This window comes from Notolepis coatsorum (genome assembly GCF_963971535.1).
Source record: "Notolepis coatsorum genome assembly, chromosome: 15".
NCBI classification, from domain to species: domain Eukaryota; kingdom Metazoa; phylum Chordata; class Actinopteri; order Aulopiformes; family Paralepididae; genus Notolepis; species Notolepis coatsorum.
This window is the reverse complement of record NC_140179.1, coordinates 25,071,215-25,087,063: the sequence shown is the minus strand read 5'-3', so window position 1 is coordinate 25,087,063 and position 15,849 is coordinate 25,071,215. Positions and strand designations below refer to the sequence as shown.

Below are 15,849 nucleotides of genomic sequence, written 5' to 3'. Positions count from 1 at the left end.
TAATAAATACAGATCTAAACTTAAAGGGGAGATGAAGCGTTAAACAATATGAGCCTAGTTTGTTTGTTGTGTACCTTGGGTAAGACATGGTCCTATAATCAAATGTGAAATCCTGCTTATTTGTCTGAAAACTCAAATGTAATTTCCCCGTTTTTGCCATGGGCGCCGCCATTTTAGATTTAGCTGGATGGTGACGTCACGGTGATGGTTTGGGCTGGGTCCCGGTTTACAGTGCTGGTTAGATAGCTACGTAAATATGGAGTGTCGTGAAAGTCAGTCAGTAAATTGTCAACCAAATGTAACGTTACCTACAGAAAAAATATATATTATATAATTATACTATTGTATTAGCTGTGAGACATCCCCCCTCCACAGTCTGAGTCAGAGCGATAGTTCAACTTGACTAACAGGGTGAAGTAGATATCAGTTTCCTTTTTTTCCTTCCTCAATAATGTTATTTATGTACGTTATCATTATGTAAACAAATGCACATATGGATTGTTTGCTGCAACGTTTCTGAATGAATTGAAGCATTAATAAATAAGCAGATAATTAAATTAGATGTCCATAACATTTGTGTTTTTAATTAGCATAGCCTAAATAAATATGAATTCAAGAAGTTAAATACTGAATTAACGACACATTTATTAACAGGCTGAAAGTTAAAACGAATAAAAAAACAATTAGCCTATTTAATAGGCTAAACACTGCGTAAAATATAGGCTAAGGGTGGTAAAAGGCAACTTTTATTTTTTAGGCTATAGCCTTCTAAAACAGGCTAAACTTCGTTTTGGCTTCTTGAGTTCACATTTCTTTGGTTTGCAGTAGTGCATCTTCCAATTTATTGTTCGCCCGTATATGCTCCTTGTATCGCCGCTGCTTACAGCGCGCATTGGAACAGAGACAAAGTTATACCGTTAGGTTTGTATACAGCCGAGCCACTCAACACATATTGAACGGAGAAAAAGATAACCGTTAGTTGACGGCGACGGGCAGGGGATAACAGAGACAGAATAGACCTTTAGACTGAGTTCGGTTGAGGCTGAACTCATATAGCAACCAACAGACTTTAGGTGATAGCCTAATCTATACCTTTATGTTGCACTCATTCTAATTATTAATCTGGACCTTCAGAACATGCAGTATTATTAATTTGCTCAAATGTCGTGGCCTCACACAGTGCCAATTGCAGGTCTCGCCATCTCAGGTGCCAACTTCAGGTCTCGCCATCTCAAAGATGACAGAGCATACATATGCAGCATCCCCCTGTTGGGGTTGCTTAATGCTGTAAAATATTACATAAATGTGTTTTTATGAATAACGATATTTGAGGAGCCTAATAATATTGCTACAGCATGCAATTCTCTGAGGTGGGAGGCTCCGCCTCCGGGCGAAACCATCTCCGTGATGTCAGCAACAAAATGGCGGCGCACATGTTTATTTATGCTACATAAATGGACATAACAAATCGTTTTTTCTTAAACACCTTATTTTTATAACATGATTTTTTTCTGTGGTTTATCTAAATACTAATTTGATGCTATGACTATGTTTATATCGCTATGCTTCATCTCCCCTTTAACTAATAAATACAAAATACCAATCTACCAAATAAAAATTTAAAATAAAACACACCACAAACACAAAAGACATTAGACAGACATTCTCAACAACCCCCCCCCCCCAATACCGCGCATTCCCCAGGACCAACACCCTACCCCCACTCCACCGCTTCATGGAACCTTTGATCAACTCGGCCGCCGCAGTGCACATTTCAATACCCGCCTGTCCTACCCCAACCACCCAAGCAGTTGATATATCCAAATAAATAATGTCCAGCAATGTCAGGGACCGGATTTGAAAGCTATTCTTGAACCATTTATAGCACATGCGTGAGTCTGGCCTCTTTTGAAAGGAAACATTCTGAATTTCCTTCCACAACAGGAAGAATCACTCAGGAGTCTGGTCATATAACCCGCAATTGGAAGCACACAATAGGCCAAGTAGGGTGTCAACCAAACTGCCATTTTAGCTTTCAACCGATGTTATACAAACCTGACCTTTTTGTTTTCTTCATTTGATGGATTATTGTTTTATTACCCTCGTAGAATTAGCCCCTCGCAAAGGAATAATCGGTATCAAGAAATTAGTCTGAGGTAGGTTACATCTTCTATCCTGCACTCTTCCACCAAATCATCTTCCTTGTCTATATTACTACCTACTATATTACTAACATGTCTCTACTACTACGCACTCAAGACTGCAGCACACAAGTTTCAGCACTGTTTGATGATCATTGTTACCCAGCTGAAAGAGTTGTACCCTTCCTGCTGACTTGTTGTACAGAACTTGTAAGTGGCTTTGGATAAAAGCGTTCAGCTAAATGACTAAATGTAAACGTTACATTATACTGTGTCAATGACATGCTTTTACCCATTATCTGGGACACTCTAGCTTGTTTATTCTGACCCTGAGAAATCTGAGTTTCATATAATCTTTTATTTATATTGATTTTGCTGGTCAATGTTGTTGAAGGAACGCGCCAACATTATGGGAAATGTTCTTACCGTCTTCTCCAGAGTCAGACAGGAAGATGGATACCAATTTCCTCTCTGTGCGTTCAGTAGAAAGCTATTCGGCTGCAAGCTAGCCTAGCTTAGCACAAATGAACGGAAGTGGTCACGCATACAGACTGGCTAGCTGCCAAAAACACCAAGTGTTTGAAAGTGGTCCTTATCCACTTCCATTAATTTGTGCTAAGCTAGGGTAGCCTGCAGCCGGATAGCTTTCTACTGAACGCACAGAGAGGAAATTGGTATCTATCTTCCTGTCTGACTCTGGAGAAGACTGTACGCCATAATGTTGGTGTGTTCGTTTTAATACAAGAGTTACATAATCTTGGGGTGCCAGGGTGGCTACACGGCCGTCCCGGGTTCGACTCCCGGACCCGGCGGCGTGTAGCTTATTGCCAGCGGAAGAGTGCAAGAATGCTTCCGCATTCGTCACCGCACGCCAGTACGGTAATGCGCATTTCCTTTTCCTTCGCCCAGGTGCACCGGCGTGCTCGCGAGGTGCCAGCGAGGTGCTCGCGCCGCGCGTACATTAAATATAGTAAACTACCTTTTATCAAAATATTAACCATTAAATAAAGGTTGTAATTCCTTCATAGTTAAAGACAGTAGAGGTTATACTTTATTATCTAAACATGGTAAGTTAGAGTGCTGTGTTCACTCATAGTTAAATACAGTAGAGGTTGAATACTTCATTATCTAAAGATGGTAAGTTAGAGTGTTGTGTTCAGTCAGACAGTAGACAAGTAGAGGTTGAGTACTTTATTATCTAAACATGGTAAGTTAGAGTGTTGTGTTCACTCATAGTTAAATACAGTAGAGGTTGAGTACTTCATTATCTAAACATGGTAAGTTAGAGTGTTGTGTTCACTCATAGTTAAAGACAGCCGAGGTTGAGTAGTTTCAATCTGATATCACTTTCAAACTCCAAGTGATTTAGATCCAAAACATTTTCTAACACAGATTCATAATGGTTCTTCAGTGCAAGGGTTCAATTTACAATCAATAATCCATTGTAGGAAAATCCAGAACACTGTTTAGTCTGTGACGACGCGTCGCGATAATATCCATGTATTCCATAGTAAAGTACAGTTGACAGCTGCGTTAACGTTACAATGTGTTGTGTTCACTCATAGTTAAAGACAGCCGAGGTTGAGTAGTTTCTTCTGATATCACTTTCAAACTCCAAGTGATTTAGATCCAAAACATTTTCTAACACAGATTCATAATGGTTCTTCAGTGCAAGGGTTCAATTTACAATCAATAATCCATTGTAGGAAAATCCAGAACACTGTTTAGTCTGTGACGACGCGTCGCGATAATATACATGTATTCCATAGTAAAGTACAGTTGACAGCTGCGTTAACGTTACAATGCGTTGTGTTCACTCATAGTTAAAGACAGCCGAGGTTGAGTAGTTTCTTCTGATATCACTTTCAAACTCCAAGTGATTCGTTGCAATGTACGCGGAAATGCTGCGTTGTGTTGCAATGTACTACATGCATTTGTCTGAGCGGGGCGAAAGGAAAGGCGCATTACCGTACTGGCGTGCGGTGACGAATGCGGAAGCATTCTTGCACTCTTCCGCTGGCAATAAGCTACACGCCGGCGACCTTTGCTGAATGTCTTCCCCCTCTTATCTCCCATACTTCCTCTCTTTCTGCCGGACTGCCAGGAGAAAAAAAAACTATAAAAATCAATCCAAAAATGGATTGATTTTAAAACTGCAAATACACAGGCTGTCCGAAATTATTTCAAAACAGACTTATATGCAGTGGTGCGTTATTGAAATCATCTGGGCTTGCACGCACCACGTGCATGCGCGCTCCCGGCGCGTGCGCACGCTCCTGCGAATGCGCATTTAATGTCCCCTCGCTTGAGCACAGACTAAAGACAGTGCCTAATTGCTTCTACGAATGGAATGTAACACATGTCTTCACAACAAGTTAGGTGTGAATGTATCTGAGAACGTATTTAACACACCTGACGACCGGCGCTATTGATATGCAAATAGCGAGTACTTATCTGGGGTTGCAACCCGTCCCATGAAGAACGCATGCCTGCCTATATGGTTCTTCAGTGCAAGGGTTCAATTGTCAAGTACCTGTTATATAACATATCCTTCATCTAAGACTGACATTATGATCTGTGGTTACCATGGCAATTGGGGTACCCTGTGTATACTGCACCATGTGCATACTCCCTGTGTACTTTTACTCATAGTATATATTCAAATTCTTTATTGCCATATTTATTGTAATTTGTCTAATTTCCCTCTGGATTATTAAGGGATTTCTATTCTAACATATAATATAACCGATAGGGCATACAGACCCTCATCTGCACCTTTGTTTACACCGTTTTTCTCATCTTTTTTTATTCAGAGTTAATTATATTGTTTACACCGTTTCTTTTTCTAATATTTCTATATTCAGATAAAATTGTATTGCCTATATTTATATCTTTCTACTATTTACCTGCCCTTTGCAAATTTCCCCAAGGCCGGGGATCGATAAAGGAATATCTTATCTTAATCTAAGACCGATCTGTGGTTCCCATGGCACCTGTCATAAGAGTCTCTCTCCTTCCCAGAACCTGTCTAGTAAGCTGGCTCAGATGGCCTGCCAGGGGAACCTGTGCCACAGCTTCCAGTCCTTCAACACCTGCTACACGGACACAGGCCTGTGGGGTCTGTACATGGTGTGCGAGCCGGGCACCATCAACGACATGATGCACTTCATGCAGCTGGAGTGGTGAGGAACTTCACAGGCTTAGAAACGCTTGTGTTAAATTGTATCTCTCCGTCAAAATTGAAAGTGTATATCTCCTCAGCTAGCTACGGAGATATCCACTTTCAATTTATTTATTTATTTGATTTATTTTAGCATTTTTACAGCTTTATTCTGGTCAGACATGACCGACAGAGCAGAGGAGAGGAAGAACGGGAGAAGATATTTCTCTGAATATTTTCACACCGCCAACAAAGTAGCCTACTGGGTCCATTGTCTCGGAATGGATTTGGTAGCCGTCATTTCAGCGCGTCTGTCACCTGAGACTGAAAGTACTCAGCCCCTCCCCTACGACACAACTGTAGTTCTTTAAAGGAAAACTCCAACATTTTGGGAAATTAGCTTATTTAACATCTTCCCTGGAGTTAGACAAGAAGATACATACATTTTTTTGTCTCTGTGCGTGCATTTAGCTTTGGGAACAGTCGCTCCGTTAGCGTAGCTTAGCTTCATCACTGGAAGTTGGGAGCCTGACGTTCCCTACAGGGTCTTACAGTCACCAAATACAACTCCAAAACGTTCCTGTAAACATGTTGTGACCTGTGTATTCACCACATGGAGAAATAAAAAATAATTGAATTAGATAATTACGTTTTATAAGCAAATATATTCGGAACTATTTTTTGCCTAACCACTCGAGTCTCTGGGCGCAGTCAGTGGTTTCAACGTGAAGCCGTGTTTGTTGATATTCTCATTCCTTCAAAGGATCCGAACCGATTGAAGTTTATGGATACCATGACTTAAAATCCTCTTACCTTGACGATTAAAAGCCTCCCCAATTTAGAAAACAGTAATCCAATGGCTGGTATTGATAATATAATACTAACTACTGCACGCTCGGAGCTAACCGGAGCTAACACAGAACAGGATGGTAAAGCAAATATAATGACTTCCTTTCTGGGGTTTTCAAAATAAAAGTGCAACGTTTATAGCAGCGGAAAACGTTTATTTTGTACATTATCTAACGTTAACACGAACCTAAACTAACTTTAGGTTAGTTGTAACGTTAGTTTAGGTTCGTGTTAACGTTAGATAATGTACAAAATAAACGTTTTCCGCTGCTATAAACGTCGCACTTTTATTTTGAAAACCCCAGAAAGGAAGTCATTATATTTGCTTTACCATCCTGTTCTGTGTTAGCTCCGGTTAGCTCCGAGCGTGCAGTAATTAGTATTATATTATCACAACATGTTTACAGGAACGTTTGAGTTGTATTTGGTGACTGTAAGACCCTGTAGGGAACGTCAGGCTCCGGCCCCCCCCCACTTCCAGTGATGAAGCTAAGCTACGCTAAAAGAGCGACTGTTCCCAAAGCTAAATGCACGCACAGAGACAAAAAAGGTATGTATCTTCTTGTCTAACTCCAGGGAAGATGTTAAATAAGCTAATTTCCCAAAATGTTGGAGTTTTCCTTTAAACAACGAGGGAAATGATATGGCCGGACAAGTTAACAATAATTAACACATTTACAAGTCGTATTAAGTTTTGCAAAAAAGGAAACAGACGGAGAACACTTCAAAGCACAAAAAAATGCCAATATCTCTATTTCGACCTATTTCCGAATCGCGCAACGTTTTTGGCTTTTCTGAAAAATCTTCTTTGCCAGCACAATCCGACCTAGACTGTGCCGAGCGAGCCCAGCAGTTCGTGGCACAAGTCTCCCTCTTGTCATTTCAGACTTTCTTTTACAGATTATGAAAGTACAGAATGTAAACTTTTGAATGATGTGTCGTAAAAAAAATTAAAAAAAAATTGAAGATATATGCTTATTTGAATCTAGTTAAACCTCAAGTCTCAAGAAAAACTGAGAAAATCCAATCTAAAGTTTGGCTGCATTTTTAACACCTTGGCAGTGGTCAGTTAGTGTCACAAACTGCCTTTTTTAAACAAAGGTTTTTACTATTTAGAGCTACTATAACTGTTAGCTATTATAGTAATTATGTTCTTAGACATTCAAACTGTAATAATATGAAAAGAAAAACATTTAATAAATTTTCTCGCGATCTGACTTCCATACATGAGTCTCTGACCGCTGGGCCCGGTCACATATAGGCGACACAACTGTATAGTCTGAAGATGCTCCGTGGTGCACAAATTAGTTAAAGGAACGCGTCAACATTGTGGGAAATGCGCTTACATACCCTCATCTCGCACCTTGTTGCCCATATGCGGATGTCCAGAGTCAATTATATTGTTATATTGTTTACGCTGCCTTTTATTCTATTTTTATTTTTAATTCTCCACTGTACTATAATTCTGTGACCTGTACCATGTCTTCTAAAACCTGTACCTCCCATCCCCCCTCCCCCATGCTGCCTGAATTTCCCCAAGGGGATCAATAAAGGAATATCTTATCTTACCGTCTTCTCCGGAGTCTGACAAGAAGATAAATACCAATCGCATACAGCTGCAGAACTCCAGGGCCCTCATTTATCAATGGTGCGTACGCACAGATATGTGCGTAACCCGTGCGTACGATCATTTCTAAGCAAAGTGTGTGACTTATCAATTTGACGTGTGCTTGACTTTGTGCGTATATTTACGCACAGCTCAGAGCATGCGTACCTGGCGCCCAGCGGTAGAATATGAATATTGCAACGCGGAAATAAGCTTCCGTGCATTAGTTTCAACACTGGCGTGTTCTGTACGACCCGTAATTCATTATAGTAAATTGTAAAATAGCGACAGTAGTGTAATTATAACAGGCTCACGCGCAAACAAGAGGTTGGCCTGCTTGTTTGGCACGGGGGCAGACGCAGAACACCCACCTCCAAAACGTGATTAAATATTGTTTAAAATAAAAAGCTAAATACTATTATTTTGTGTGTCATGTTTCCATATAAGATTGGTCACAACGAAATGCTTTCTACTTCAATTTGTTGGTTAGAATAGATGACCTCTGTTGAAACTTCACTGAGACTAACAGTCTATTTGTGAGCTCCCGCACAGACATGATTATAATAATAATAATATAATAATAATAATAATAATAATAATAATAATAATAATAATAATAATAATAATAATAATAATAATAATAATAATAGCTTCATTTTATATAGTGCCTTTCAAGAGACCCAAGGTCGCTTTACATAGGGGGGGGGGGGGGGGGGGGGGGGGGAATAACAAAGTAACAAACATAGTGGACAGACACAACATATACGTAAATATGATGATGGAATTCAAGTTCGCGTTTTTATTGATCACATAGGCAGGCTATACATGGCGTAGGCTACATGGCAGTGAGATTCATTGTTCTTGTACTCTCGTATTATTGTTTAGTATATGCTATTGTCAAGAAGGGAGTACATTATTTTCAATCGTGGCTTTAATTCGTATAGCCGAGAAGCAGTCTCCTATCAGCTTCATTAATCCCGACCCATCTCAGCCACAGCATAACTGAGACCGGCTATGGAAACAAATCATAAATACTGTAAATAAAATAGCCTATCACACCCCCACCCCCTCCTAATACAGTCTCCTCCCCACCGCATGTATTCTCTCCCCACCGTATGTATATTTCTCTCCCACCCACCCACCCCCTCCTAATGTACAGTCCCCTCCCCATCATACTCTGTCAGGATCTATGGGTAACAGTACTGTATATTTGCATATCGTATATGTCACAAATGTAACAGTACTAAATACCTGTATGTCATGTATGTCCCTATGCCATAAATGTCATGTATGTTGTGTATGTCATAAATGTCACTATGAATTGAAAATGGGGGACCCTGATGTAAACAAGACAAACGTCTTTCTCTGGTCTGCATCCCCTTAACAATTGTGTGTATTGAGCCGTACTGTATTGTACCCATTCTGCAATCTGTTAAATAAAGTTTTCATTCATTCATTCATTCAGGATATAGGCTATAGCAGGGGTTCCCTTTCTTCCCCGAGCCCCACGATTCCTTGGAGACATATAGGAATATGATATAGGCTATACATGGGTCCGTCAACGGAGATTTAGCCATTTGATAGGCTATGGCCAAACGAGGGCCTATAGCCTATAAATATTATTAAATGTTTTCATAAGCGTAAAGATACAAGGACAACAGTTATATTAACGATAAGTTAGTTTGTTTGCAGGCTTCGCGGGGCTCCGTGTGACATGTCTGTGCCATGCTGCGTTATGCGCAAATTACTGTTGCATAATGTAGGCTATGCATATATAATTTATATAGGCTATACCTAATACCGACATCAAAATAGATTGTATGTCTCTACAAATCATATTAAACCATGCAGGTAGAAAATTGACGGGAAATCCGTCGCGATTTGGAATCAAATTGACGGAGAACTTTAATCCCTGGGTATTAATCGAACGAAACGGAAAAAGGCAGTCATATTCCAGCATGGTTATTAATGACACCAACGCCAAACAGTGGTTAACGGTCTTTATTAGTGTTTGCGCTGCCCAGGCAGCAATGGTTTTTAGGAAGTTAATAGATATCATATCCGACATATCTCCCATAACACGCTTCGCCCGGCTTAGTCCACTTTTCCACATTTCATGGGGGTGTTTCATTACCGTATATGGTTAATTACGGGCGGTGCTATATGCAAATACTTAAAATCATGCACGAGCGTGGAGCGTAGAACAAATGGCATTTATCAACACTGAGTGTGCGTAGAACCTGTGTACGCACGTTTGATAAATCCAGATTTTTCTGTGCGTAGAGACATTCTAAATTCTGTGCTTAAGAACGAAAATAGAACACTTACTAAGCATTGTGTGTCTGACTCTTAACCCACTAAAACCTGCAACGTATGACGTATATCATGTCAGTTAGGTTACCTTGTGTATTTATCTCTTATATTCAGATCTAATATCTAGTCTTTCTACTATTACCCTGCCCATACCTGTACCTCCCCTCCCCCTCCTATGACGCCTGAATTTCCCCAAGGGGATCAATTAAGGAATATCTTATCTTATTTCCTTTCTGTGCGTTCAGTAGAAAGCTAAACGGCTGCAAGCTAGCCTAGTTTAGTACAAGTGAATGGAAGCGGATACGGACCACTAGCCTAGCTTAAATCTCCGGGTGTTTCTGGTGAACAGCTAGGCTAGCTGGTCCGTATCCACTTCCATTAATTTGTGCTAGCTTGCAGCCGGATAGCTTTCTACTGAACAAGAGGAAATTGGTATCAATCTTCAGAGAAGACGGTAAGCGCATTTCCCATAATGTTGCCGTGTTCCTTTTAAGACGCGTAGGTCGTCTCACCGTGCAGGCTGCCGGTATTTTAGCCAAACAGACTAGTTGTTTAATGTCCGTCGCTGTCGTTCACCACAGGATGTCGCTCTGCACCAGCGTGACGGAGAGCGAGGTGGCGAGGGCAAAGAACCTGCTGAAGACCAACATGCTGCTGCACCTGGACGGTAAGGTCGGCTTTTTAACCATTATTTTGCCAGATACAACATTAACCCTTTCGTCTTTGTCTCGAGTGTAAAAAAAAGATTCTGGGTAGAGGAGCCATAGCCTGAGACGGGAGAAGAAAGGGATGGGCAAGAGCGAGTAATTCAGAACTGTACCTTAGAACAGGGGGAAAAGGTAGAGTATACGAGAAAGATCCATAGGACTCTGACAGCTCTAAACATTGAAATTAGGGATGTTAGATATTGGCTTTTTTACCGATATACCGATATTGTCCAACTCTTAATTTCCGATACCGATATCAACTGATACCGATATATGCGGGGTTTCCCCCCCCAAAAAACACAACATTATGCATACTTTTCACAATAAATAAAATAATAATTTGTTCTTACTTGCTTGCCTGGGTAAATAAAGGTTAAATAAATGTAAAAACTTTTTTTTTAACCGATATTACCGGTACATTTGAACCCTTTAATCGCCAAGGACGCCGTAACACGTCATTCTCCGCCATTCGTAATCTGCCAATGACGCCGTAACACGTCATTGAGATCAATATTTAAAAAATCTGTGATGGCAATCTCCCAAGGTTCAAGAGCGCCATCTGGTGGCCGATCGGCGGATCGCCCAAACAGCAAACCGGAAACAGAAAGTGGTGCTCATCCAAATTCGGTCCGACCACTCGCTATAGCTCCCGGGGCTCCATCTCGACACACTGGATAATCAATCGCTCGCCCTAACTCAATAAACAACGTTATTTGGACGTATATAGTATTATACAACCTGGAAATGGTTCATCTAGATCAACATCCCATAATAGCAAAATGTCTACTCCAAGCTGATCGCCCAACGGCCCGAGGAGACTGGGGTAAGTTTCAGCGTTTATTATTACCGTGTTCGATACAAACTGCTCTGATGATCATATCACCCACACTACATGAATCATCTAACGTTGGCCACGGAATTATAATCTAATCTGTCTAATCTGCCTGTCGTTTATCAATGACTTGTTTGCAGTCAACATTGTCGAAACGGATTGTTTTTTTTAATCGGTTCATTTTCGTTTGATAGCATTTTGAAAAGCCCTCATTTTTCAGGAAAATATATACCGTACTTTTCGCACTATAAGCCGCACCTGACTATAAGCCGCAGCAGCTAAATTGAATGATGTGTACATATATAAGCCGCACTGGACTATAAGCTGCACGTGTTTTAATGTTTAATTACCATATGTAATTAGCATTGGGACACAATACTGTCGGACAAATAACAAGAATTAACTCATTTACAAGTTGTATTAAGTTTAGCAAATAAGGGAACAGATAAATAACATTTCAATGCAGTCAAAAAAGCAATATTTTGATTTTTACATTTTCGGGTTTGGTCACGCTGAGTCACATATAAGCCGCACCGTTATATAAGCCGCAGGGTCGAAAAATGGGGGGAAAAGCCGCGGCTTATAGTCCGAAAAGTACGGTAGATTCCGTGATAAAAGACATTTACTGGAATATTCTAGCATACACAAACGTTATCATTTTTCGGCCTATTTATGAATCGTTTTCAAATAAACGCTAGATTATCGATATGTGTACTTATGCACGCTATAGAGGCGGGCTGAAAAATCGATTCTCTCATTTCCTCATCAGCGATAACAGCCACACACACACACACACACGCATAGGGCATACGCTGATATAGATATAGGTGAAAACAGCTCTGATTATCCTAAGACTGGTCAAATAAATTCCTTACCCGAGATCAGATGTTATCCAAAAAGATTATTCCAATTCCTGATCGCCATTCCAAATATCGATCACGCTTATTGATTAGTGTTGGTACTGTAAATACATAATCCACGCGTTTTCCGGGCCGGCGAGCACGGAAAAGTAAAATGAGGAAACTGGCCACCCCCCCTGCATCAGTGTAAAGTAATGGGGTGCAGTTACACAGGGAGAGACGATAGGGGGCGGTATCTTCCCAATTGAGCTCAGAGAGACTCTGCAGCACTAACCCGAGGCTCGATTGATGAAATATGAATTCAAATCGCCAATTAAAAAAAAACGCCAACGCTATATAGCGTCGGGGGCACTCAACGGTCGGCATGAACTAACGACAAAACGCGTCCGTGGCACTCAATGTGTTAATGCCAAAATCGGCCGATAATATCGGACATCCCTAATTGAAATGTCTGTTATGTGTATCAGTGATAATTTAAACGTAAACAAAGAGGCCCATTAACACTATGGCGTCCGTTCACGAGTATATACGTGTTTCGAAAAAGAGCGTTGTGGACCAGAGCCACGTATATACTCGTGGCAAGTTGTTATTGTTTTATTCCATATTTATACCGCTTATTAGGTACCCGATCCACTAGCAGGATCTTTTCACATATTTGATTTTCGAAACATGCAGTACCGGCCAGATCCGCTTAGGAGCGCCATCGCTCCACTGCAGTATCATTGATGGGATTTAAAAAAAAAAAAATGCAAGTACAGTTCTGTGGGCGGATCATAGATCCTTGATTCCAAAAGAAGACCCTCCATCTTGGATAAGCTTGCCGAACGTTTTTTTTCAGCGTGGAATAATGGGATTTATGATTAGCCAATGTGCATATCGATCTACCAGAATCCGATGACTGGTGAGGAAATGCTGCCGGTGATCACATGGCCTGACGGTAGGATAATATTACCCCAAATTACAGCTGGATTGGACATTGTTTTATAACGTAACGTGATCGATCAGTGAAAATGCTATATTGAATGCACACTGTATTGCTAATCAATAATAGTAATCGGTGTTCCCCGCCGCCCCCATTTCATCCATAGATGCTCTGTAATAGTCCGGATGCTACGCAGTTTGTTTTATTTCATTCGTATATATACAGCAGAAATGGCGTTTGATATAACGGCGCCAACGTTTCGCCTTTTTTGCAGCCTCCTGCAGAAACGCCTAGACGAAAAGCGCGATATACCTTATATTCACGACGCTATAAAATGACAACCAACCGATGGATTTTTATTTTCTTGAAGCCATTATGAAGGCACGGTTTATGCACTCAAGTGACAATGAGAATGGACAGATAGCAATACTATAAATGATATATAAAGCTCTTAGAAAGTACATCGGTTTGTTTACAATCCGCTGTCCTCTGAGGCCTAAATCGCCGCGCCCCGCCGGTCGCCATAGTGTTAACACATTGACGACCAGCGTGTCGCGCTGATTTATAGGCCAGAGGACCGAGCGTTGTCAACAAACCGATGTACTTTCTAACAGCTATATATATACTTTATAGTATTGCTATCTGTCCATTCTCATTGTCACTTGAGTGCATAAACCGTGCCTTCATAATGGCTTAAAGAAAATAAAAATCCATCGGTTGGTTGTCATTTTATAGCACCGTGAATATAAGGTTTATCGCAGTTTTCGCGTAGTCTTTTTTCTGGGGAGCTAGATAATAGGCTAAAGGCTAGTCACGTTATATCAAGCGCCATTTCTGCTGTATATATACGAATGAAATAAAACAAAGTGCGTAGCATCCGGACTATTACAGAGCATCTATGGATGAAATGGGGGCGGCGGGCGACGCCGATTACTATCATTGATTAGCAATACAGTGTGCGTTCAATCAGCCATTTTCACTGATCGATCACGTTGCGGCTGTAATTTGGGGGAATAGTATCCTACCGTCAGCCCATGTGATCGCCGGCAGCATTTCGTCAGTAGTCATCGGAATCTGGTAGATCGATATGTCCATTGGTTGATCATAAATCCCATTATTATTCCAGGCTGAAATCTGCGTTCGGTAACGGGATCAAAGATGGAGGGTGTTCGTTTGGAACCGAGGCTCATATGAAACGCCCAGACAGTAAATATTTTTTTCAATCGCCCTCAATGATACTGCAGTGGAGCGATGGCGCTTCTAAGCGGATCTGGCCGGTATTGCATGTTTCGAAAATCAAATATGTGGGTAGGTCCTGCAAATCGATCGCGGACGTTAATAGCGTTATTAATATGGAATAAAACAATAACAACTTGCCACGAGTTAACTCGTGGCTCTGGTCCACAACGCATGGCACCGAAACACGAGTTAACTCGTGGCTGGTCCCTATAGTGTTAACACATTCCCTGCCACGCTTATATCCATCAATGTATGATCACTGCCACCAGTCTAAGCCTATGGAGATGTTTACCTTCTTTGCAGGGCTATAACTTTTTAAATTGTATTGCTAAATTGACATTACTATGGCCCATTCAACATCGATTATCTATCGTTCAGGATGTAGGAACGTTATACTTTTTCATTCATATATTAATACGAAAATACCGTCTAGAACAGGGATCGGCAATAGGCGGCCCGCGGGCCGAAATGGGCCCGCCAGCAAGTTTTTATCGTTTTCTGCAGTAATTCCTAGAACGTGAGCTATAGGCCTAAACGCATATATAGATTATCAACTGGCGATACACGCTATATTAAAAAATTCAACTGTACATGATCCTAAACGTTATGACTTATCATGCGTGGATGAACGGGGGGGGGGGGGTCGTTTATAATTCCGTGATAGTCAGTAAATGCTTTATGTAGTATGGGTGATATATTGATCAGAGCAGTTTGCATTGATAATAATAAACAAACAGGCTGACGTCAGCGTCCTCTTACCGTTCGCCGATGAGACTGGAGGAAAAAGATCCAACTTATTTGACGGCGATCTCCTAAATCCATTTCCGGTTTGTATAATCATAATAAACGCCCAAATCGTACCGTTTCTGGCGGTGGATGTGTTAAGATGTTAGATCCTAATATGAAAAACGATGTGATGTTCTATGCCTTACCTTGACTTTGTCTATTTTGCTGCTGTCTATTTTATGCTCGTTTTATACTTAAATCTGCCAATGTTGGGCTCATTTTGTGCCCATCTTTTGTACTGCTGTGAAGCACTTTGAGCTGCAATTCTTGTATGAAAGGTATCATTATTATTATCCGGTGCTTCTGCTCCAGGCTCCACCCCCATCTGCGAGGACATCGGCCGGCAGATGCTGTGCTACAGCCGCAGGATCCCACTGCACGAGCTGGAGGCCCGGATCGACGTGAGTCAACGCGGCCAGACCGCGCGCAAGGCG

General features: G+C 41.1%; 1 protein-coding gene across 1 annotated transcript in view; it reads left to right on the top strand.

The window, feature by feature from the left end:
• pmpcb (peptidase, mitochondrial processing subunit beta) overlaps positions 1 to 15,849 on the top strand; it is a 41,175-nt gene that overhangs the window by 21,160 nt on the left and 4,166 nt on the right. The window contains exons 9-11 of the mRNA XM_084331134.1: positions 5,163 to 5,323; positions 10,651 to 10,736; positions 15,728 to 15,816. Of these exons, the coding sequence (XP_084187260.1) occupies positions 5,163 to 5,323; positions 10,651 to 10,736; positions 15,728 to 15,816 (336 nt within the window). The remainder of the gene's footprint in view (positions 1 to 5,162; positions 5,324 to 10,650; positions 10,737 to 15,727; positions 15,817 to 15,849) is intronic.